This window comes from Ambystoma mexicanum, chromosome 2p (assembly GCF_040938575.1).
Source record: "Ambystoma mexicanum isolate Mex_15411 chromosome 2p, UKY_AmexF1_1, whole genome shotgun sequence".
In the NCBI taxonomy this organism is placed as follows: Eukaryota; Metazoa; Chordata; class Amphibia; order Caudata; family Ambystomatidae; genus Ambystoma; species Ambystoma mexicanum.
The window spans coordinates 725,694,934-725,717,380 of record NC_090923.1 but is presented as its reverse complement, the minus strand read 5'-3'; the positions used below and the strand labels follow the sequence as shown (position 1 = coordinate 725,717,380).

Genomic DNA, 22,447 nt, shown 5'->3' with positions numbered 1-22,447 from the left:
TTTTGCTCTCCTGTTCGTTCTGTATACTTATAGGTGGTACCTGATGTGACCACCATTGTGGAATCTGTCCTGCAAGCTTTTGTCCATTTGGGTGTTCTTCAGGAAAATGATGTGCAGTGGTCTGCTGTACCCCCATCCTACTGTATGGGTTGCTGTTGCTGCATTCCCTCGTTTGGGAACTTACACCAATTTTCTTCGACTCCCAATTTGTACTGACAAGGCTGTGTGATTCAGATGATGGCCGCTTGTTGCAGAGCATGACTGGCTCAATTTGCAATCTTAGTCTTACATACTCCTGCTATTAGGAAATTGACTTCAGGTAGGGATATAAGAGGCTGGTGAAGCTCTGGTAATGGGGTGTTAGTTTGTATAACCCTGATGGTATCTTTCTGGGTATCACTCAGGGTTCCTCAATGTGCCTGATGAGGTTGTACCATGCCTTGGTGGGGGGACCAGCATTTGCGATCCCACACCTTCCACCCTCTGGGAATCGCAACATGTAGCAGCTGGACCAGACCAGTCAGTGGTGTCTTGCCTCCTCAGATAATAATATGGAGTGTTCATACGATTCACCACAGTGGTTGGGGATATGAGACAGCCAACACCCAGGAGAAGTAAAAGCTTAGCTGAAGGTAACCCCCTTGTTCCTAACCCAACTCTTTCTCCTTTTTTTAAGCCCACTTATTTGCTGCAATGTAATGGAAGTTGAAGAGAATTATATCACTCTCTGTATTCCCAAATGTTGTTTTTGGTTTGGCAGGGAGTGTGGAGGATTCCCGCTCTTCCTAGTCCTATTGTGCCACCTCCTCTCCTATCAGTCAGAAATCATACTCTGCAGTTGGCCTCAAATTAAATGGCATTTTGGAGGGGTGTTCAGTCAGACATGGGGAAAAGGGTGTGCCTTGCATATGTGCAGTGACAGAACATAAACCGCTTTAGGTAACAGCTTGATAACACCAAGACAAGACTTGCTTCAACTCCAAGACGAGATTAAACTTCACAAATCCCGAACGTTTTCAAGGGACGATTGTGATTAGCGAGACAATAGAGTATATACTTACCAACCGAAATATGATGTGTCCAGATCTAGGGCCAGCAGTGTGACATCTTCACCTGCAAGCTCTGGTATAGAGAGAGACCCGGATCACTTGATGTATAAAATAGCAATTTTAATCGATACGAAGTGTAGGAAGTTTCAAACAACGCAGGTTTGTTTGAAAAGTGAGGGCAGGTGCTCTGGGGATATATTTTAGTAATTAGTTTGTTGGCTTTATGCATTGAGGATTGATTTCAAATTCTGTTAGTGTGTGACATCCCATAGGAACAACAATAAAAAACTATGCTAAAAATACATCAACTTTTATAAATAATGGAAAAAAATAGCAACATTGATTAGTGATGACCTCTTGTGTCTGATGTGAATGAAGTTGGTGCCAAATAACTACTAAAGTAGGCAAACTGGTCAGTATTGCCGAAGATGTGACAACATAGAAAGTACCATGGAAGTTAGGCAATCAAGTCGCCATGGTCTTTGAGGACTACTTATCAAATGATGACCAGTTGTGGTCTCATGTGGCAGGTGTCCTTCATTACTTCCCTCAGAGCACCTGTTACATGCAGTTCGTGTAGTCCTTTACTTAGCAACAGACTGGCTCCAAGTGGATCACTGTTATATAGTGGTATTGGTTCATAGTTCTGAGAAACTTGTCAAAACTGCAGGGATCAATTTATCTCATTCTCAGGTAAAAGTATGTATTCATTACTTTGTGTGCAAAAGTAGAACTATTGTCCATATTGTTACCGGCTATCGGCCATCTTGCCACCTTGTAAGTGATCAGTCACTTTTCAGTAGTCATTCGTTATTTCACGATTTCTGAAATGTAACCCAGTTTTACATCATTAGAAAGGTATTGTTGTGTAGAGGTACAGTCAGGGACATGTTTCCCGTTTTTTTTTCCATTTTCATTGAGACTCCTGGGCTGTGGCCAGCAGCATGTGGCTCTTTGTTTCTGCAGTGGCTGGCTTTCTGATTGCTATAGCTCAGTGGGTTGAGCGCTCGCTGCAGCAATGTGTGTGATACCTGTCGGTTCGACTGCTGGCAAGGTCAACTCAACCTTTCATCTGCCTGAGGTTGATAAAGGAGTACTAACACAGGTTGGGTGATATTGGGCCTCATAACGAGTCTGGCGGTAACCCTGCCGGTCCTACCGGCAGTTTGCTGCCGGACTTATTAAATTTTACTGGCGCCTGACTTCCCGGTGCCCCTGGGAGATTCCAAGTCCAGCAGCCCGGGAAGTCAGGCACCGGTAAAATGTGAGTCCCCATTCCCATAGAGTTCAATGGGAGTGGGGACACTGAAGCACCGGCACCATTGATAGTAGTGCTGGTGCTTGCGTGACCGGTCTGCCTACCGTGGCCGCTGTGCCCGGCAGGGTCAGACCTGTCGGGCACAACGGCTCCGTTAGGCAGACTCAGTTTGCCGGACCGGAAACAAGGGTGTCGGTGAGCTTACCGGCACCCTTTTTTCCGGACCGGCAAACTTCTAATGAAGCCCATTGTATATATATGAAGCGCTTAACCGAAAGTGCTATCTAATAACCCATCATTCTCCAGCATGGGGTCTGGCATGGATTCACATGCTCATGAATATTTCCCGTCAGGTTGGGAATCCTCGGTAAAGAAAAAATCAGTTTGTTTCACTTCTGAACTGTCTTTCTCCTAACAACCAATCACTGATATCTGGGTCATACTGCCCCAAGCCAATGACTGCCCTCTACCTAAGCCCCTCCTCTGGCAGTCATCTTCAGATTTTTACCGCACATTAGTAAGGTCGGAGTCCTTGTGATTAGCTCTTGGGCTTTTTACTGCGTTTTGTGATTTTTCTCAATTTTTTCAGTCAATCGAGCCTCAAGCTCCATCGATCCATCATCCGACTAACGTGGACCCGTTTTCCGGAACTTTCTACGCCCCTCAAGGGTGATTTATTGTCTAGTTCCTTTCTTGGAGGATTCCAGAAGATTCTTTGAGGCTACTCCGCGTGGACATGGCTGAAGTTAAAGGAGACTCGACGCCTCGGTTCAGGATCTGCCCTGGATGTGGACTATGGAACATTGTCCTGGACGATGGGCACTCCCTGTGCCTTTACTGCCTACATTCCAACCTAACGCACATGGAGGAGACCTGTGCGTTCTGCAAGGATATGGTGCCTCGCACCATGGAGGATCATCGCAAGTGGCTCTCCGAGTGGCTCCTGACGCAGATCCCTGGGTAGCAAGCCTCACCCAGCAAGAGGAAATCTGAGCGGTCTTCTAAGTCCTTTGAGGGTGCTCCGGGGGCCCAACATAAGGCAAATCACTGCAGGTACCGGGAGCGCCATTGGGACAGGCTACTCAGCGGCCAGGTCGGGAACGGCATTTCCAGCACCCTCGGCCACGAGCCAACGCTCCGGGTCAGCGAAGAACAGAGTCAGAACATCTGGGTAATCTTCTGGAGAAGTCCCAGCCGGCTCAGACGGAGAAAGCCAAGCGGTAGTGGGGCGTTGACCCTCCCCCCACGGTGCAGGGCTCCAGCGCTCCCAAAGTCGTGAAGGCCCAGGTTCACCAGGCGAAGTCCTTCCTGGAAGGAGTGGTGGCGTCCAAAGCGAAGGCCGCGGATGCGGACTCTCAGGAGGCGGCCCCTAAAACGAGAGTTACCCTGCCTGCTCGGAGGGAATCGTCCTTTCTACCCATTGAGAAGGCGCCAGTGAAGATGATGCCGATCATCTCCCCTAGACCGTCCAAGCTGGTCGGCAGAAGGGGGGGGGGGCAGTAGTCCTGCAGGGCTCAGACATCTCCTCCTCCTAGGAGCTCTCTGGTCTGAAGACTATACTGGACAAAAATGTGTCCAAGCCAGGTCCTATGGGAAGGACCCTGGCGAAGCGGATGTGGAGAGCGGTCAGGATACTGACGAGGAGCAGCAGGGCGGTGAGGATCCAGAGGACATCACACCACTGCCATCGCTCCTGTTGCAGCCACCACATCAACCTCCACCACCGCCAGAGGACGTATCGGTGGACATCCTACAGGCACTGCACATCTTGTGTTCAGAGATCTAGACAAGGATGCCTGCGTCACCGGCGGGAGATCCCACGGCACCTGGGCCGTCGGGGGAACCCCCCGGCAAGAGGAGAGTCCACCCTCCACCTCCTTGCCATCCTTCGCACCGTCCCCTCCTCCGAGGGACGATACGGAACTGGATACGGCGATGACGGGCATGGGTATGGACGATGACGACGGAGGGGACCTCCTGTCACCAGAGCCCAGGGCCTTGCCACCCAACGTGATTGGCTCTTTCCAAGCCATGATCGCTAGGGCCCCAAATGTTTCAACTAGCCCTCGAGGAGAAGGAAAGCTTCCTGTACCAACGCCGGGAGACCAAGAGGAAGACTGTACTTTCTAGCCCCCTATTGGACGACATTTGGGACAAGGGACTGTCCCTCATGAAGAACCCGTCCTCAGCTCCGGCAAAGAGGGACCGGTGCGAGCTGAAATACAGGGTGCCGCACTCTGGACCAAAATGTCTCAGATCCAGCTAAGAAGTCCTCTGGATCTTCGGCACTGACGTCCTCCCACCCCCCCCCCCCCCCACTGGATGTCGAGGGAAAGAAGCTAGACGCCATGGGGGGGCGGGTCATCTTGTCGGATAGTCGTCACAGCCGACTATCAAGGCGGCCAATGCATTAGCCATCGTGGCTTGTTATGACAGGGAGCTGTGGTTCAAGATTGCTTCCCTCCTGGACTTCCTTCTCGATGACAAGAGAGCAGAGGTGCTGGAGATACTGCAAGAAGGCGAGGTGGCATCGGACCATGTCATCACGGTGGCCACGGACATCGCTGACACAGGCTTCCGTCAGATGGGCAACAGCGTTTGCCTTTGTCGGCGGGGTTGGTTGAAGGCCTCTAGCTTCCGCCAGGATGAACTTTTGAGGGTGTTCGACATGCCCTTCGACAAAGACAACTTGTTCGGCAAGACAGTGGACGGTGATGGCTCGTCATCCTACCGTCACCCGTTTAGCTCTTCGGCTCAGGAAGCCTACAGGGGCCGCAACAAGTCCGGAGGAGGTCGCCGTAGTAACCAAGGTCCCCAAGGTGGCGCCTCCACGGCAAAGCAGGATTGCACCGGCCACGATGTCGGACCCCCACCTGCGCACCCCGGTGGGAGGCCAGCTGGCGAAATTCGTCAGCGTGTGGAAGTCCATCTCCAACGACGGTTGGGTGCTGGACACCCTGGCCCACGGGCACACCCTGGAATTTCAACAGAAGTGCCCGCGCATTCCACCGGTGGTAAGGAAGGAAAACCACATCCCTCTACTTCTGCTGGAGGTAAGGGCCATGCTGAAAAAGGGCACCATAGAACTCGTCCCAAATAAGATCCGGGGCTCCAGAGTGTACTCCAGGTATTTCCTCGTCAGAAAGAAGACTGGCGGTTGGAGACCCATACTAGACTTCCGCCGCCTCATCAAGTACATCAGGTCCCAGAAGTTAAAGATGGTCACCCTTCAGCAAGTGCTCGGACAACTGGAAGAAGGGGATTTCCTATTGTTGCTGGACCTGGAGGATGCCTGTTTCCACATCCCCATTCACAAGGGACACCGCAAGTTTCTCCGCTTCGTTGTCCAAGGGCAGCATTACTTATTCAAGGCCCTTCCCTTAGGATTGAAGTCGGCACCAAGGGTTTTCACAGTGTCTGGCGCCAGTGACGGCACGGTTGCGCCTGCAGGCGATTCAAGTCTACCCCTACCTGGACGATTGGCGCATCCGAGCGAAGTAGAGGCAGACCGCCGTCGAGAACACAGTGGGGACCGTCTGCTTACTCACGGAACTGGGGTTCTCCATAAACTTTGCGAAGTCGTGCTTGGTGCCATCGCAGGACGCGCTGTTTCTGGAGTCGCGGCTCAACACAATGTCGTGTCTGGTGTCCCCATGGTAGGAGAGAATAGCGGCCATCCTGGGCAAGGTACAACGGCTGTTGACCCTGAAGATCGCAAGGGTGAGTTCCATCAAGTCCCTCCTCGGCATGATATTGTCATGCATTTACCTCGTCCGCCTATGCAGGCTGCGGATGCAACCGCTGCCGGAGTTCCTCGACGTCTGTTGGATCCAGGCATCGGGAAGCTTCGAGGACAAGATCACCCTCGACGAGAGTTTCCATCCGCACATCTGTCAGCGGGCGCAGATTTCCAGACACCCCCCCCCCTCACCAGGAGACGACGGACACATCCCTTGAGGGATGGGGTGCGCACACAGTTTGTCTCCATGACAGAGGCCTGTGGCTACCGGAAGAGAAGTCGTTGCACATCAATGTTCTGGAGCTACGGGCCGTGTTTTGGGCCCTCAAGTCTTTCCTTCCGTCCCTCAAGGGCAAGGTGGTGCAGATTTTCACAGACAACACCACCAGAATGTTTTACATCCGGAAGCAGAGGGGCACCAGATCCCCGGCGCTCTCCAAAGAGGCATTCTCCTTCCCCTGGGACGGCCTGTTCCTCTATGCGTTTCCCCTCGTTGCCGTTGTTTCTGCAACTCATCAATCAGCTCAGACGGTCCTGGTGTAGGATGATCCTCGTCGCACCGGCGTGGCCGCGACAGATATGGTACCCGGACCTTCTGGACATTTCAGCATCCCCTCCAGTCAAGCTTCCGGCTGACGCAGATCTTCTCGCCAGGGAAGGAGGCGCGATTCTGCACCACGAACCAGGGTCGCTGAACTTGCAGGCCTGACTCCTGCAGCGCTAGAGTTTGGTGGATACGATCTCCCGGCAGACTGCAAGGAAGTGCTTGCCAAGGCCAGGGCTTCGTCTACACTGAAATGCTACGGACATAAGTGGAAGAGGTTCGGCATCTGGTGCTGTGCACAGAAACTCGACCCTCTGCGGATTACGGCCCGCAGGTGCACAAAAGATTTCTGCGGTTCGTTGTCGGGCGAACCCACTATCAGTTCAAGGTCCTCCCATTTCGGACTAAAATCGTCTCCCAGGACGTTCACGAAATGTTTGGCACCAGTGGCAGCCTGGTTACGGAAGGAAGGTCATCATGTGTACCCATATCTGGGCGATTGGTTAGTGAGGGACTTATCTCCGGAAAGGGCACGGGAAAGTCTGAATGCCACCATGTCCTCCCTACAGCGCTTGGGCTTAGCAATAAACTTCGAAAAGTCCTCCTTATCGCCAACAAGGACCTCCGGTCTTTCTGGGGGCGGAGTTCCAGACGCAGTCAGGATTGGTAAAACCATCCGTCGAAAGAGCTCTGAAACTACGACACAAGGCATCGAAATGGAAAGTCAACACCAGAGTGTCGGTGAGAAGGTACATGTCCCTGCTGGGGACCATGGCGTCCTGTATACCCTTGATCAACAATTGTCGTCTCTTCATGAGGCCCATTCAGGAATTCTTGACGGATCGATGGGCACAGAGTCAAGGTCGTTGGTCGGACAAATTGACCATCAACAGCAGGCTCGTGCAGGCACTTCAGTGGTGGAGAATCTCCAAAAATCTAACGTGAAGGGTGCCCTTACTGGAACCTGGGTTCCAGATGACGGTGGTGACAGATGCTTCTCTGACTGGATGGGGAGCTCATCTGGATTCCCTTCAGGTTCAAGGTCGGTGGTCATCGGCGGAGTCCAGCCTTCACATCAACGTGCTGGAGTTAAGGGCAGTGCGTTGGGCCCTGAAGTCCTTTCTGCCACGCATAAGAGGATCCGTTGTACGGATAATGACAGACAATACGACACCAATGTTTTACCTGAGAAAACAGGGGGTTACTCGCTCCAGGACTCTGTCGACAGAAGCCCAGGAGATCTGGCATTGGACCCTCCGCCACAGGATATATCTATTGGCGTTCCACTTAACCAGGAGTCAAAAACGTGCAAGCAGACTCTCTCAGCAGAGAGATGAATCGACTACACGAATGGGAATTGAACGACCAACAACTACACCGTGTCTTCGAAAAGTAGGGTCGTCCGGCTCTGGATCTCTTCGTGACGAGAGAGAACAGGAAGTGCTTGCAATACGCGAGCAGGTGGCCACAACAAGACTCACTGGGGGAAGCGTTCTCCTTCCCTTGGACAGACAAGTTTTTGTATGCGTTCCACCCGTTTCCACTCGTACGTCGGACGCTGCAATGGATTCACAGATATCCGTGTCGGGTGATCCTGGTGGCCCCGTACTGGGCGAGACAAGTGTGGTTCTCCGATCTACTCCATCTTTCAGCAGCGGAGCCCATGAGGTTCCAGAGGATCCCGAACCTTCTGTCTCAGGACAAAGGGGCGGTTTGGCACCACGACCCGGACAACCTCAGTCTGACAGCCTGGCTCCTGTTTGGTACGTTAGCAATTCCACCGGACTGTCGTCGCATTTTGCAGGCTGCAAGGGCGCCGTCCACGAACGCTTCGTATACGTACAAATGGAAGAGATTCTGTATTTGGTGCGGGGATCAGCCAGGTTTACGTCCACTTCACATCACACCGGAGCAGCTTCTACCGTACTTACTACTCCTGGCTCAAAAAGGTTTGTCTTTTTCATCTATAAAAGTGCATCTGGTGGCCATTTCGAGATTTACTCGGAAGAGACATTCAACTCCATTATTTAGTGACCGGTTGATTAAACATTTCATGAAAGGATTGTTCCAAACTTTTCCTCCAAAGAAGTTTCCTCCGATCTGGAGTCTTAACCTGGTTCTAGCAGCACTAATGAGGGCTCCTTTTGAGCCGATGTCATCGTCGTCTTTGAAATTCCTATCATGGAAACTGGCTTTTCTGGTGGCTGATACTTCGGCTAGACGTCTGTCAGTAATACAAGCGTTCCTTATCGATCCAGCATATTTGAAGTTTTTCAAGAATAAAGTCGTGTTGGCTACTAATCCTCATTTCATTCCTAAAGTCCCTACCATGTTCCATAAGCACTCTTCTATGGTGCTACTGACGTTTTTTTCCAACACCTTTGTCTGCTGCGGAGAGGACTCTCCATACGTTGGACGTGAGAAGGGCTCTGAAATTTTACCTTCATCGCACTCAAAATCTCAGGGACACAAGACAGCCATTTGTGGCCTATGGCCCTTTGGCTAAAGGTAAAGCAATCTCAAAACAAGGACTGTCCCGCTGGGTGTCATCTACCATTTCTTTTTGCCACTCAAAAGCTGGGAAACCGCTGGAAAGATGTCCACGAGCCCATTCGACGAGATCTGCTTCGTCGTCGGCGGCATTGTGGTCCGGGATTCTGCTGGGAGATATGTCAGGCGGCTTCCTGGTCGGTACCACATACGTTTACCCGGCATTATTGCCTCGAACAACAGCATGCCGAGGATACACAGATGGGTTGTGAAGTCCTACGGCACCTGTTTCAATAAGGTAGGCCCCAGTAAAGGGGGTATATCCTTCGGCTAATGTACTTTAAAGTGTTGGTTTTTAGCTGTTAATGTACTATTATTTGAAGTCTAGCCAGGGCGAATATGCATTCATGGTTATAATGTTATTGGTTTGCATACACACCTCCATCTATGGGGGATACTGCTGTACAATCTATTCTAAGCATGTGAATCCATGAAAGATCCAATGCTGGAGAAGGGAATAGTTTCTTACCTGTAACTCCATTTCTCCAGCATCGGTATCTTTCAAAGATTCACATGCGCCTGCCGACCTCCCCTGGCATGCAAACCAGATGTCCCCCCCCATACTACTTTGGGGGTCGAAATCTGAGGGAGCTACGGGGGCGGGGCTACTTATACCTCTACGTCCTAGTGGCGCAGGCGTACGCAGCCCAAAACGACGTAGATAGGACACAAGTGTCGAAATTTTCCTATGGAAAAGGTCTATATAATTTACCGAGGATTCTCAGCCTGACGACGGGGAATATTCTAAGCATGTGAATCCATGAAAGATACCAATGCTGGAGAAATGGAGTTACAGGTAATAAACTATTCCCATCTACTTGACCATGGCCTTGACATAAAAGAGTATGGTTTTCTAAAATTGCTGATGATATAGCTTGCCAGAGAGAGAAAGGGTTCCAATGATGTCACAAGAGACATGCTGACAGTGGACCCTCCAAGGTCACAACTTAGATTGTGGGGCACTTGCACCATAAGAAAATGCAAGAATGGGCATTGATGGTCAAATGACCTGCATTAAGTTCCAAGAGATGATTTGGGGGTGATCACTGATGCCTCCAAAATATGGCAGGTAAGTATTGTTACTGCAAGACAAGCGCAAATTGCGCATTGATTTCACGTGCAAGTTTGGCAGCAAGCACTGATTGACTTTTCAGAATGCAACACTGCTTCATTACTCTGTTAAGTTATTTAATCTTTTTCTCCAACGATGTTGTCTTATTTCTTATATGAAATCTTTGAATTTTCTTCGTGCCATCTAGAATTTGACCCAGTGCAGCTAAACTGCGCACTTTTCCACATTTAGGTGACAGAAGATTTGAGTTTCAACCTTAAAAGGAACCCCAGTCCCCATGTGATGATGGTACTGCATACTGCTGTGCATGACTTAAGAACAACGTACTTGAAAGATTGTGTGCTTGTAGTAGACCAATCTACACATAATTGAATTTAACATAATACGTCTTTTATTCATGAAATATCCTCGGTGTCTGTTAGGGATATATTAACTTGTGGCCCAAATTCAAATGTTCAGATGATACTTTCCCACTAATTCTACCTGGTGCAAAATTCCTCTTCTGGCTGGTAAATGTGGTGACTAAAGCAAGAGTGGAGTGCAATTTCTTTGGGCATAGCCTCTGTTTTCTTTCTGCTTTCATTAGATAGTCCTAAAGAAAAACTGAAGTGCTAGTGTAGCCCACAACGTTCCTTTTTTCTTTTGTACTTTTTGCCATTGGTTCTGCATTCCTGTCGCTCAACACCCAGGTAATCCAGTTTGTGATCTTCCTAGTCCTAGCTTGTAACTAGCAATGGCCCGGGGAAATACATTTACACTATACCTTTCTGTGCAATGTTGCTCTTTGGTTGCTCCTTGGGTCTGAAATTGTCTTTTCCACCTTTTTTTAGTGACCCGCAGGCCCTCAATGATTTCCTACATGGATCTGATAAGGTAAACTCATTCCTTTTTTTTTTCTCTTCTTCTTTATATTTTATTTTGGACTTACTTTATTTTTATGCGTGGCAAATTATTTTGCTTATAGAGAATACAGTAATAGTATTGGGCGAGGAGAGGCTGTTGAGGGATAGGTTATGGGATCCCTTACTTCCAAGGAGCTCCTTCATTTCGCCACCATCTATTTGATTTGAGTACCATCTCCCTGGGCACCTTTATCTATGCATGAGGACATCGTTGCCCACTTAGAGCCCTTTATTCTGGTGGGAAGTTGCACACCAACATCTCCTTGACTGTGAAGAAAGGGCCATGCTAATGGACAGTTCCATTCCCCTGCAGTTGTGCTGTTCCTTGAAATGCTACCGCCCTCCACCGAAATCCTAACAATGTCCTACAATGGCTGCATTGTTACTCTGCTCTATCAATCCATGTCTTTGGATGATTATCTCTTTAATGGGACTCCTAGGATTCCCAGCAAGGCCCATGCTCTTGGTTTATCGCTAAAGAGGCTGATTCCCTTTCCAATACCGGAGTGATAAAGCCAGATAGCTCCTTAAATTGACTCCGTTTTTACAAAGTCGTCTTTCTTTCATTACAGATTGACAGTGATGATCTTCTGGACACAGCTGGGGATGCTGCAAATGCCTTTTTCGTAGGAACTGGGGTAAGCAACTAACTGTGGCCAAGCCATGTATTATTATGAAAGAGCTGATATTAGTTATTTTTAATAATTTGCTTATCTTGTGAAGTGCTGCCATGCTGTTCTAGTGGGGGGAACAACAACTGTAAATATTTTTCCCACTGTATATTTAGGGCTCTGTCTCATTTAACCCTTTGTAACTTAATTTCTAATTCTCATATTGTATTCTTGGTCCGGAATGCTTCAAACAAAGGTGGGTACAACCCAGTTGGACGTACATACAGGCTCGTTTTCAGAATCCTTTGAAATCTAGCTAAGCACACCTGAACTGCATCACCGTCTGTTAGTGTTCACAGCCTGCTCTGCCGAATTGTAATTTCCAACCTCAGGGGGAAACTAGACCAGGGGTCAGGGCAGTTTCAGGCAGACAATGTAATAGGAGCAGTAATGCTTGCATGGCTATGATCAGTAATGGTAGTCAACATGTAGAAACTGTTTGTCATTGCAAGAGATCTCTGTAGACTGTCTGTGCTTTTATGACAACATCATGCAGAATCTATAGGGATCACATCCTATCTACTGCATCAACATATTTTGCAGGTGCAGCCAACTCATCTCTCCCCTCTGTCTAGAAAATCATGATAAAATTGGTCAAGGTTCACAGAAACAGTTATTCTTTGTACACCAGGACCAATTTGGGGCATCAACAAAGTGAGGTGACTTTTGTTGCTACTAGGCCAACTAATCAAGGTATGTCATTCAGGTGCGTTAAAGGAACATTAGTCTGTTGTGGAGAGTATGATTATTTATATAGCAGTGTGCACCACTTCTTGGTGTTTGGCGGATTTGCTTTTTTTAGTGTCTTTATTTGCTTTCTGGTGTGTTTTCTCTTTGTTATGGTTAGTCTGAACTTCTTGTTGCATTATTTTTCTTTTTTTCCCACGTGTTTTCACTTTCATTTAGCTTTAGTGGTAGCATCAGAATGGTGTGTTTTTACAAGGGCGTTAGTGTCCTGTCACATTATTGAGGCCGTCTCTGAGTGTGAGGTCACAGCTTCAAAGCCCAATTGTTCATATGTATTCCTTACCTCACTTAATTCCTATTTTTTAAGTGGTGTGAAATGTGTGATGCAGTCCCACACAACATTGGGGATAGAAGTTGGGGATGATTAAAGGAGCCTGTGGACATCCCAAGCTATTGAAAGCTGGTCCTGGAGAGGTATGCCCCGTCCACCTCATTTGGTGCACTGCATTAAAGTGTACAGAAACCTGAAGGGGACAGTCCCAGACAGGTTCACATTCACTCTGGTAACAAACTACACCTAAAACCCCAAGGGAACAGACACCAGGATAGTCTCCGTCCCTCTCCAAACCCTGCTGCCCGCCCACCTTGTCCCTCCTGATACACAGGAATTTGAAAAGAGGGACAAAAAAGTTATGCTAACCAGAATGAGGAACAGAGGCCACTGTGGACCCCTAGTACACAACCTACCCCTAAAGTAAACGTCGAGAGCCAGCCAAGCTCCTTGGGCAGATTTGGAATTTAAGTTTAGGAAAAGAACCTTCTCCCCTAAAAGAAACAATGTTACAATGTGTTAATCCCTGACATGGAGGGAAGTAAAATTCCAATTGTAGTGTGGGTGCCAGTGGACTCTCACATTCACACTCATATAGATCGCAGATGTCCTGCAGTTAGTCTCAGAACAATGCAAGGGTGATGCCCACAGAACGCGCAAATAGAGATCAATGCACAGCTTTTTCTTAGCATTTCATGAGTTAAAATCTCACACATTCGATGCAATGAAGAATTTAATGTAGCGCGCAACTCTCCTGCTAACGTAGATGTTTTTTGACTGAAGAAGCTCTAACATCAGGCCTTCCAGAGGATTGAAGGTAGACTCCAGACTACCACATGGCCCTTCTGAGATTTAAGACCCAAACCACAGGACCCTCAACTGATGACCATATCACAAGTAAGTAAAGCCCTCAGCACACTGGTATCTTTAATGCCAGGGAGCCTCACCCCAATGGAGGAGAGACCTTGATTTTGTAATGCAGCCGGCTTAGTCTGGATGGGTGGTTGTTTGAGCCAGAGTTGGATTAGAGTTAGGTGCAAAGTGTCAAGACCGCAGAGTACAGAGATCAAAATAGGAGGCGAAAGCATGAGATTGGAGTAGGAGAGGTGTCATAAGGGGGAGGAGTGTTGTAGAGTGGAGGAAGTTGGAACCTGAAGGATCCCATCTAGGAGCTGTTTCTGAGTTAAGGAGATAATTAACAGCAGGGAGCAAGACGTTAGTGGAGAGAAAAGGTGGAAAACCATCAGAGAAGGAAGTAGAGTTGGGAAGAAGATGAAACAGTCAGGAGGTAGAACTTCACGCCAAAGAGGGATTACATGGCAACATTGGATATGAAAAATTCATAGTTCAATGTTCCCAAGTCTCCGAAGGTATATGCAATTCAAAATAGACTTGCGCCTTCTCCAGTTCATGGTGCTTCCTTTTGGGATTGCATCAGCACCTCGTTAATTGACAAAGATACTTGCTGTGGTGGTGGCACATTTTAGCCACCAGAAACTCCCTATGGAGCCTTATCTAGACAAATGGTTAATAAAAGGAAAACCAGACAGTTTGCTTGTAATATGTGCAAAAGACCTTCTCAACCATCTAGGGTTTCTAGTCCACTAAATCAAGTCAAGCCTCCGCCCATTACAAACATCCTTCGAAAGGTTTGTGTCCTCCCACGTATTCCTCATTTTATGATAATTCGTTATAGCCAGCTTCACTGCTTCAGAAGTTTTTTTTCGGCAGAGGGCGCTGTGCTCGAGGTCGTAGCGTTGATTGCCCCTCGACAGGCTCCGTACCTTGTCGACGTCACTGATGGTATAAATGGCTCGAGAACGGCGCGCTTCGAAATTTTCTACTGAAAATGTCATCTTCTTCAACACCCAAGACTGGGTTTAAAAAGTATATCGACTGTGGATTGAAGATGTCGATCACAGATCCTCACTGCGTTTGTCTCTGGTGCCTCAGTTCTAGTCATCGAACTGGCGACTGTGGCTCCTGTCAGTGAATGACGGAGAAGGTCCTTCGTGAGAGGAAAGGTAAACTGGCGGTGGGGAGGGAAGCTTCCAAGGCCTCCTCGAAGGCTTCAGCTAAAAAAACATAAAAAAATTGAGCGATTCAAAAGAATGGGATCAACATAGACACTCTAAGAGATCTCGATCTCGTAGTAGATTGAGGCGCTCTTCATGTTCCTCTTCTAAGAGAGTGAAAAGGAGACATAGATCTCCTTCGTCATCTTCCGATTCATCGACCGAAGTGGTATGATGCCGACAAAGTCGGATTCCCGTAGAAAATGGGAGGAATTTCAAAAGATGATGATGATGGAGGTATTTGAGAATGCGGCCTCAACCCCTTTAAAGAAGCCTCAGAAGAGCAGTACCCCTGTCGCTCCATTGGACGACAAAAGGAAGTCGGGAACTACTGTGGTAAAACCCGGTAGTATGGAGGAAACTCGAAATACTTGAGTCGACGCCAAGTCGTCAAAGACTCATCAAGAGTCGAGTACCTCTCCGATACCACATAAGAAACAGAAGTCGTCGAAAACGTACACGACTTCGTCAACGCCATCGGCGCCGGCAGCTTCGACATTGAAGCCAAAAGCGTCTTCGACACCTATGTCGAAGCCTTCATCTGGGTCGTCGAAGATTCCTTCGACGCCTTTGAAGAATCTTTCCATTCCTTCGACGAAAACTCAGGAGGAGGAGAGGAGATTTCACTCCTTTACCAAAATCTGATTTTTTTTAAGTTGTCTTTGATTTTTGAAGTATCTGGTTCTGAGGATGATATAATCTCTCCAATTGGAGTGCAATATGACACTAGACCAGTTCCAGAAGAACTTATAGACCCAGAATCTAAGATGAGAGACCTGTGCGATACTCTGCATTCTGCTAATGGCATTGACACGTTACCTGAATTGGAGTTTGCTAGACCTGACCCTGCAGAACATGCAGATTCAGGGTACAGGAGTCTGATGAATGGAGTGATAGAATATATGGGTGGGGGTAGAACCTCACCCACTTTTGAACAGGACGATATGACGAACATGATTGTTCGGGGTCCTCAGAAGGATCCAGTTCTCCCCTTCCATAGTGCACTTCAGAGAACAGTGGAGAAGAACTCGGAAAAGCCTGAAAATACTGCTGCTGTAAACAGTAATTTTCCCAAAAAATATAGACCAGCTAGTTCTGATCCTGAATATTTAAACAGACATCCCACTCCAGAAAGTCTAGTTATTCAAGCAGCAACTACTTCAAGACAGACTGCATATCCTACTATCCCCCCAGATAGAGAGGATAAAAAGTTGATACTTGGGCCAGTAAAGTTTTTACTTCGGGTAGTATGGCTCTTAAGTCAACCAATGTCACCTGTACCCTGGTCAGGTTTACCCATACCCTGTGGGACTGCATTTCGGCGGCGGCTGATCATATTCCGGAAGGCGAGGAAAGGAAAGGCTTCCTGAATATTGTCGAAGACGGGAAGGAGGCAATGGGGGAATGCCTCCAGTCTGGACTGGATACTGCTGATAGTATCAGCAGATTCATGGCTGCAAGCACTGTACTACGCAGATTTGCGTGGTTGAGGAAGTCGGGGTTTGCACCAGATGAGCAGACCAGACTTCTCAACATGCCTTTTGATGGCTCGAGGATATTTGGTAGTAAGGCTGATGAAAGCCTAGAAAAACTTCAGACCTCAAAAGCGGCAGCCTCAGAAACCCTATTCCGGCTCATCTTCCTGGATGGGTCATTCTTTTCAGTACTACTCCTCTTTTGGTAGAGGAAGAGGACCGGCTTTTCAAAGAGGGGAAAAAAATGCCCCTTTTGGTGGACGAGGAAGAGGTGCGAAACCAGTCTCAGGATCGCAATCTGCCCCCAAATCACTCTGAGACCTTGCTACACAAAACCCCAGTGGGAGGCAGGATCTCTCAGCATCTGAAGGAATAGCGGGGTATTAACTCAGATGCTTGGGCACTAGAAACAGTAGCTCAAGGTTACTGTTTCGCCTTCCTAAAAAGGCCTCCGAACCATCCACCGGGAACCAACTGTCAAAATTCCAGATTCGCTCCTGTTGCAGGAGATTTTAACTCTACTGGAGAAAGGTGCTATAGAACAAGTATTTGTAGCTGAGAGGAACAACGGTTGGTACTCCCCATACTTTCTCATCCCAAAATAGGACAGAGGATTGAGGCCCATCTTGGACTTAAGAAACTTGAAAAAGTTCCTCAGGAAGGACAAATTCAAGATGGTGACCCTTTCTCAGATCCTTCAGGCTCTCCAATTCCAAGACTGGTTGGTATCATTGGACCTTCAGGATGCTTACTTTCATGTGCCAATCCATCTCAAGCACAGAAAGTACCTGAGGTTTGCGATTGGCAATTCTCACTATCTGTTTCAAGTTCTGCCATTCGGGATGACCTCCGCCCGAGGGTTTTCACCAAATTAATGGCGGTGGTGGCTGCGAGTCTCAGGAGAGGGGGATTCGCATCTACACCTACCTGGAAGATTGGTTGATCAGAGCACGTTCTCCCGAACAAGCTCAGGAACATCTTTCGATCACCTGCCACTTCCTTCACAAATTGGGCTTCTACCTCAATTTCAAGAAGTCCCACATGGCACCATCCCAAAAGCTGCAGTTTATCGGAGCCTCGCCTCCCGAGGTGAGAGCTCTCCACATTCTGCAGAAGGTAACAAAGTTCCAGAATGCCCAGCATCTACCGGACTTCGATTTTCTGAGGTTGCTCGGCCTCATGGCATCCTGCATTTTCCTAGTACCAGAGGCCAGGTTGAGAATGATATCCCTTCAATGAGCACTCAGAACTCAGTGGTTCCAGTTCTCAGGGAGTATGTCAGATCTTCTGGAAGTCCCGAGCGCAGTTGCTCAGGATCTACTATGGTGGGCTTGCAACAACAACATACTCCAAGGAGAATATTTTTGGCAACCATGGCCGGAGATAACTGTAGTAACGGACGCCTCACTCATGGGCTGGGGAGCACACACTAACAATCTGACAATCAGCGGCCGTTGGTCTCCATCGGAGTCCAAACTACACATCAACCTATTGGTGTTGAGGGCAATCAGACTAGCGCTCAAGGCCTTCCTGCCCTCTGTACAGGGAAAGAATGTCCTGATAAAGATGGACAACACAGTGGCCATGTACTACCTCAACAAGAGAGGAGGCGTAGGGGTCACTCCCACTGTGCAGAGAGGCAATGCAGCTCTGGTTCTGGGCAATACGGAAAGGAATCTCTCTATCAGCAATTCACCTAGCTGGAGAGCAGAACACGGCGGCAGACGCTCTGAGCAGGCAGAGCACAGTCTCCCACGAGTGGGAACTAGCTCAGGAAGTCCTTCTGGAGATCTTCGCCCTTTGGGGAACCCCTCAAGTGGATCTGTTCACTACCGCGATCAACCAGAAGTGCAAACAGTACTGCTGAAGGGAATTTCCTCGTAGAGGAGCTCTAGTAGACGCGTTCGTAGTGGAGTGGAAATTCCCACTTCTGTATGCATTTCCTCCGGTCCCCGTGATTCCTCAAGTAATCAGGAGGTTGAGAAAGTTCAGGAAATCCATGATCCTAACTGCCCCGGATTGGGCCAGGAGGACGTGGTACCCGGACCTTCTGGACATGTCCATCTGCCATCCAATACGTCTTCCGGCAAGAGAGGATCTTTTCTCGCAAGAGGAAGGTCGGCTTCTCCATATAGAGGTCAAGACACTCAACCTTCACGCATGGTTTCTGAGAGGTTGAGATACAAGGATTGGGATCTTTCGGATGACGTTATGGAGATTTTGCTTTCGGCCAGAAGGCCAGCAACGAAATCTTTGTACCAATGTCGTTGGAACAAATTCAGTAACTGGTGCAAAGATAAGGATGTGGACCTTTTTCAATGTGACACCCCAATGGTGCTTTCTTTCCTATTACATCTAGCCAATCTGGGGCTCCAAATCGGAACAATTAAAGTATATCTTGCTGCGCTGTCCATTTTCAAGCACTCCTCGGAAGAGGTTTCCTACTTCAAAATTCCTTTAATCATTCAATTCCTGAAAGGGCTTACTAAAGTATACCCTCCAGTCCCCTTTCATGTCCCAACTTGGGATTTAAATCTAGTACTTAAGTTTCTAACTTGTATACCATTTGAGCCTCTGCACTCTTGTCCCTTGAGGCTTCTAACATTAAAAACTGTCATCCTTGTGGCCTTAACATCAGCCCGCAGGGTTAGTGAACTACAGGCTCTCTCATGTAAACCTCCATATACTATTTTTTACAAGGACAAGGTAGTTCTTAAAGTTAAAAATTCCTTTTTACCAAAAGTAGTTTCTGACTTACATTTGTCACAAAAAATCGTATTACCAACATTCTATCCTTCTCCTCATGTGGGCAAAGAAGAAGAGAGACTGCCTAGACCGGACCCCAAAAGGGCTCTCAGTTTTTACATTTCAAGAATGTCAAAATTACGTCAAGATGACCAACTCTTTGTAGGTTATACCGGTCATAAATTGGGATTATCGGTGACAAAACAAACCATATCTCGATGGATCATTCTGGCAATAATTGAATGCTACAGATTGGCGGGAAAGGACCCCCCAGATGGGCTTCGAGCCCATTTCACTAGGGGGATGGATACTTCTGCGGCTCTGAAGAGGGGAGTTCCTGCAGCGGATACTCCTTCAGCTGCAACATGGAAGTCGATGCATACTTTCATCAAGCATTATTGCTTAGATGCTTCCTCCTCCAATGAGGGGTTATTTGCCAAGGCGGTACTTCATTCCGTCCATGAAAACAGTATCTAGTACTCCCACCTCCAAAATTGTCACTGCTATGGGAGTCATAAGATGAGGAATACGTGGGAGGACACAATCCATTCGAAGAACACGTTACTTACCAACTGTAACGTTCTTTCAAAAAAGGTACCAGGCGCTCCTCTCCAGAAAGAACATGGCATGATAACCCGTTCTGAGATGAGTTTGCAACACACGCTTTTTTGCAAGGAACTTGGGGTTGGTCACCCTGAGTTACCTGGGGGCAACCAGACGTGGACTCCCTGCTCACTGTGCCCAGAGAGGCGCAGCTTCACCTCACTGATGAGGCCACAGAAGGCTGAAACACGTGTATGGGGTTGCTGTTGGTACTCTTGTTCAGAGAGGAATTGCCATAGAATTTCGGTGCTGGACTGCCCATGTGGGCGGGACAAAGTGATATGCAAATGGATATTTCCCATCTGTGAAAGGTACAGTGAGCAAAAAGCGTGTGCTGCAAACTCTCATCTCAGAACAGGTTATCATGCCATGTTCTTTCTGGAGAGGAGCGCCTGCTACCTTTTTTGTGGGAAACACAAGGACCCCATTGTGTGGTACAGTAATGTACTTTGCACAATGATAAAATGTTACCAAAAGTGGCAACAAAGTCGAATAACTATGAGAAACAAAGTTTCTCAGTACGGACATCCTGAAGGAAGTGTTGGTTTCCCCGTAACAATGAGCGAAAGCCCAGTGGAGTGCCGCTGAAGGCTGTGCTCCACCAGCAAAAGTCAGGTCAGGATACTGTAACAAAAATCAAAAAGCTTGGGAGGGTCGATAAAAGGAAGGGAAGTTGCCGTCAGAGAAATCTTTCATAACCAATGGGTTATGCAGGTCCACTACTACCACCGTTCCCCGTTGTTTAACATTAGGGGGCCGGTTCTGCTATGATTTTATGCTCCTGGGGCTGCTGGCCTCAAACCCTTCTTTGGATCTCCACTGTACTACTGTGTTTTGCTACTCCTATCTTCCTTGGTGTAATTCTTGGGGTTTCACCCCAAGTCACTAAAGGCAATCCAGATGTGGACCCCTTGCTCGCTTGACAGAGAGACCCAGCCTCACTGAGGAGGCCAAACAAGGCAGAAACACGTGTTTGGGGTTTCTGGTGGTGTTCTTGTTCAGAGAAGAAGTGCCTAGTATTTCGGTGCTGGACTGTCCGTGTGGGTGGGACCAGACTGATTTGCATATAGATATTTCTCAGCTGTGTGCTAAAAACTTCCTGAGTGGAAGAAATTCCATCAAACAGGTTATTTGAACCATGTTCGTTCTCAGTATTTTATTTCATTTTATAGTGCCCAGACCTGGAGGTTTCACAGCGTTTGTACTGGTATAAAGCAACAGAGCAGTACAAAAATTGGTAAGGTCAAAGTCTGTTAGGACAGAAAGTCAGGATAAGTCAGTTAGGCATATTTGTTAAATAGCCAGGTTTTTAGGTTTGCATTATATAAACCCAAATTCAAACTCAAATACACTCCTTTTATGGGTATTGGCCAGGATTTTCCACAGCTGTCTAGTGACGGATATGAAACCAGCTACAAAACTATCTAATCTAATGGCAAAACAGGATTCCAACAAAAAGGTATACCAGACCTCCCTTTAATGATAGTTGTGACAGATCAGTCCTACTTAACTCTTGGGAGGGAGGAATGCTGATAATGAAATATGTTTAGTTCCCACACTTAACCCCAAAGAATACATCACTGTTGTACTGAAAGATATACACCAACATTACACATAGCGTATCTATTAGTGTCACGTAAGTACTTTATGCTTAACATAACATAGTAAAGACAGTGTATTTGAAATAAAATCATAATGGTCAGTGAAGACTCTACCACCTACCAACTCCTAAACTAAGTGTTGCCCACTACAGGCCAAATAGCAGGCAGCCATCACCTCCTTATAAAACTCGAGAGTAAATCAGACATGTGGGAAGAGCACCTAAAACTCTCACATCTGTCAAAAAAAACAGTCTGATAGGCCTCAGGGCTAAAGGGTGAAGTGGGCATTGAAGTTGAAGTGGCTGGAACCAGCACAGGCTGTCTTGCAGGAGCGGGACAAGAGTTTGATTTACACTGTGAGGTAGATGATTTAGGATAAGATATGCACCAGGAGACTTCAGTTGAAGATGACTGAACAGTGATAGTAAAATCTTCTCTCTGGACCATGGGAGAGAACCTGATGGGACAGTCATTTTAGTCATGCTGAACCAAAAGAGGAAAAGCCAGTTCTAAGGGTTATCTCTGAGATGGCATACGATTGGACTCTCCACTGGCCCCATTTTGTAAAGTGGTTTGATGCCGCATGGTACGAGCTCTTCAAAAACTGGGGATCTGTTTCCTGTAGAGCCCTTGAAACAAGAACTTGTTTGGAACATGGGATAGACTCTGTAGGGACAACACACTGAGCCAAGAGCTTGGTTGTAAAGGTTCCCCCTTGTGCCTAAGCCCTGTAGTAGAACCTGATGGCAACCCTTGAAGCATGCACCGGTAATAGCCCTGCAGATATTGGGTGAGACTCCCTTACGGCTGTGGGAAGCAGTGTTTCCTTGTGACCCATCCCAGCTGAGGAACTCACTTTGAGGGAAGTCCCCCTACTGGGGTGCTTGGCAGACAAAAAGAGAAATTGTCTTCACTGATTGCCCTTCTTCTGTGCAAAATCCTTCAGCTAGCAAATATCTTCCTCCAACACTGGAAGAAGGTCCTAACGGCCCTCATTGATGGAGCATCTTGTTTGACACACATCCCCCCGGTGCGTGGGCCCCAGACACTAGAGTGTGGGAATCCGGGCCAGAAAAGAACCTTCACAAGACATGCACCTTGTGAAATCTGTATGAACCAGACAAACCGGAGGCCCGGAGTCATAA

General features: G+C 47.8%; 1 protein-coding gene across 10 annotated transcripts in view; it reads left to right on the top strand.

Moving 5' to 3' along the window:
* BICRA (BRD4 interacting chromatin remodeling complex associated protein) overlaps positions 1-22,447 on the top strand; it is a 1,420,469-nt gene that overhangs the window by 745,332 nt on the left and 652,690 nt on the right. For all 10 annotated transcript variants that reach the window (XM_069644334.1, XM_069644339.1, XM_069644332.1 and 7 more), the window contains 2 exons: positions 11,043-11,085; positions 11,687-11,752. In XM_069644334.1, coding sequence (XP_069500435.1) covers positions 11,043-11,085; positions 11,687-11,752 — 109 coding nt within the window. The remainder of the gene's footprint in view (positions 1-11,042; positions 11,086-11,686; positions 11,753-22,447) is intronic.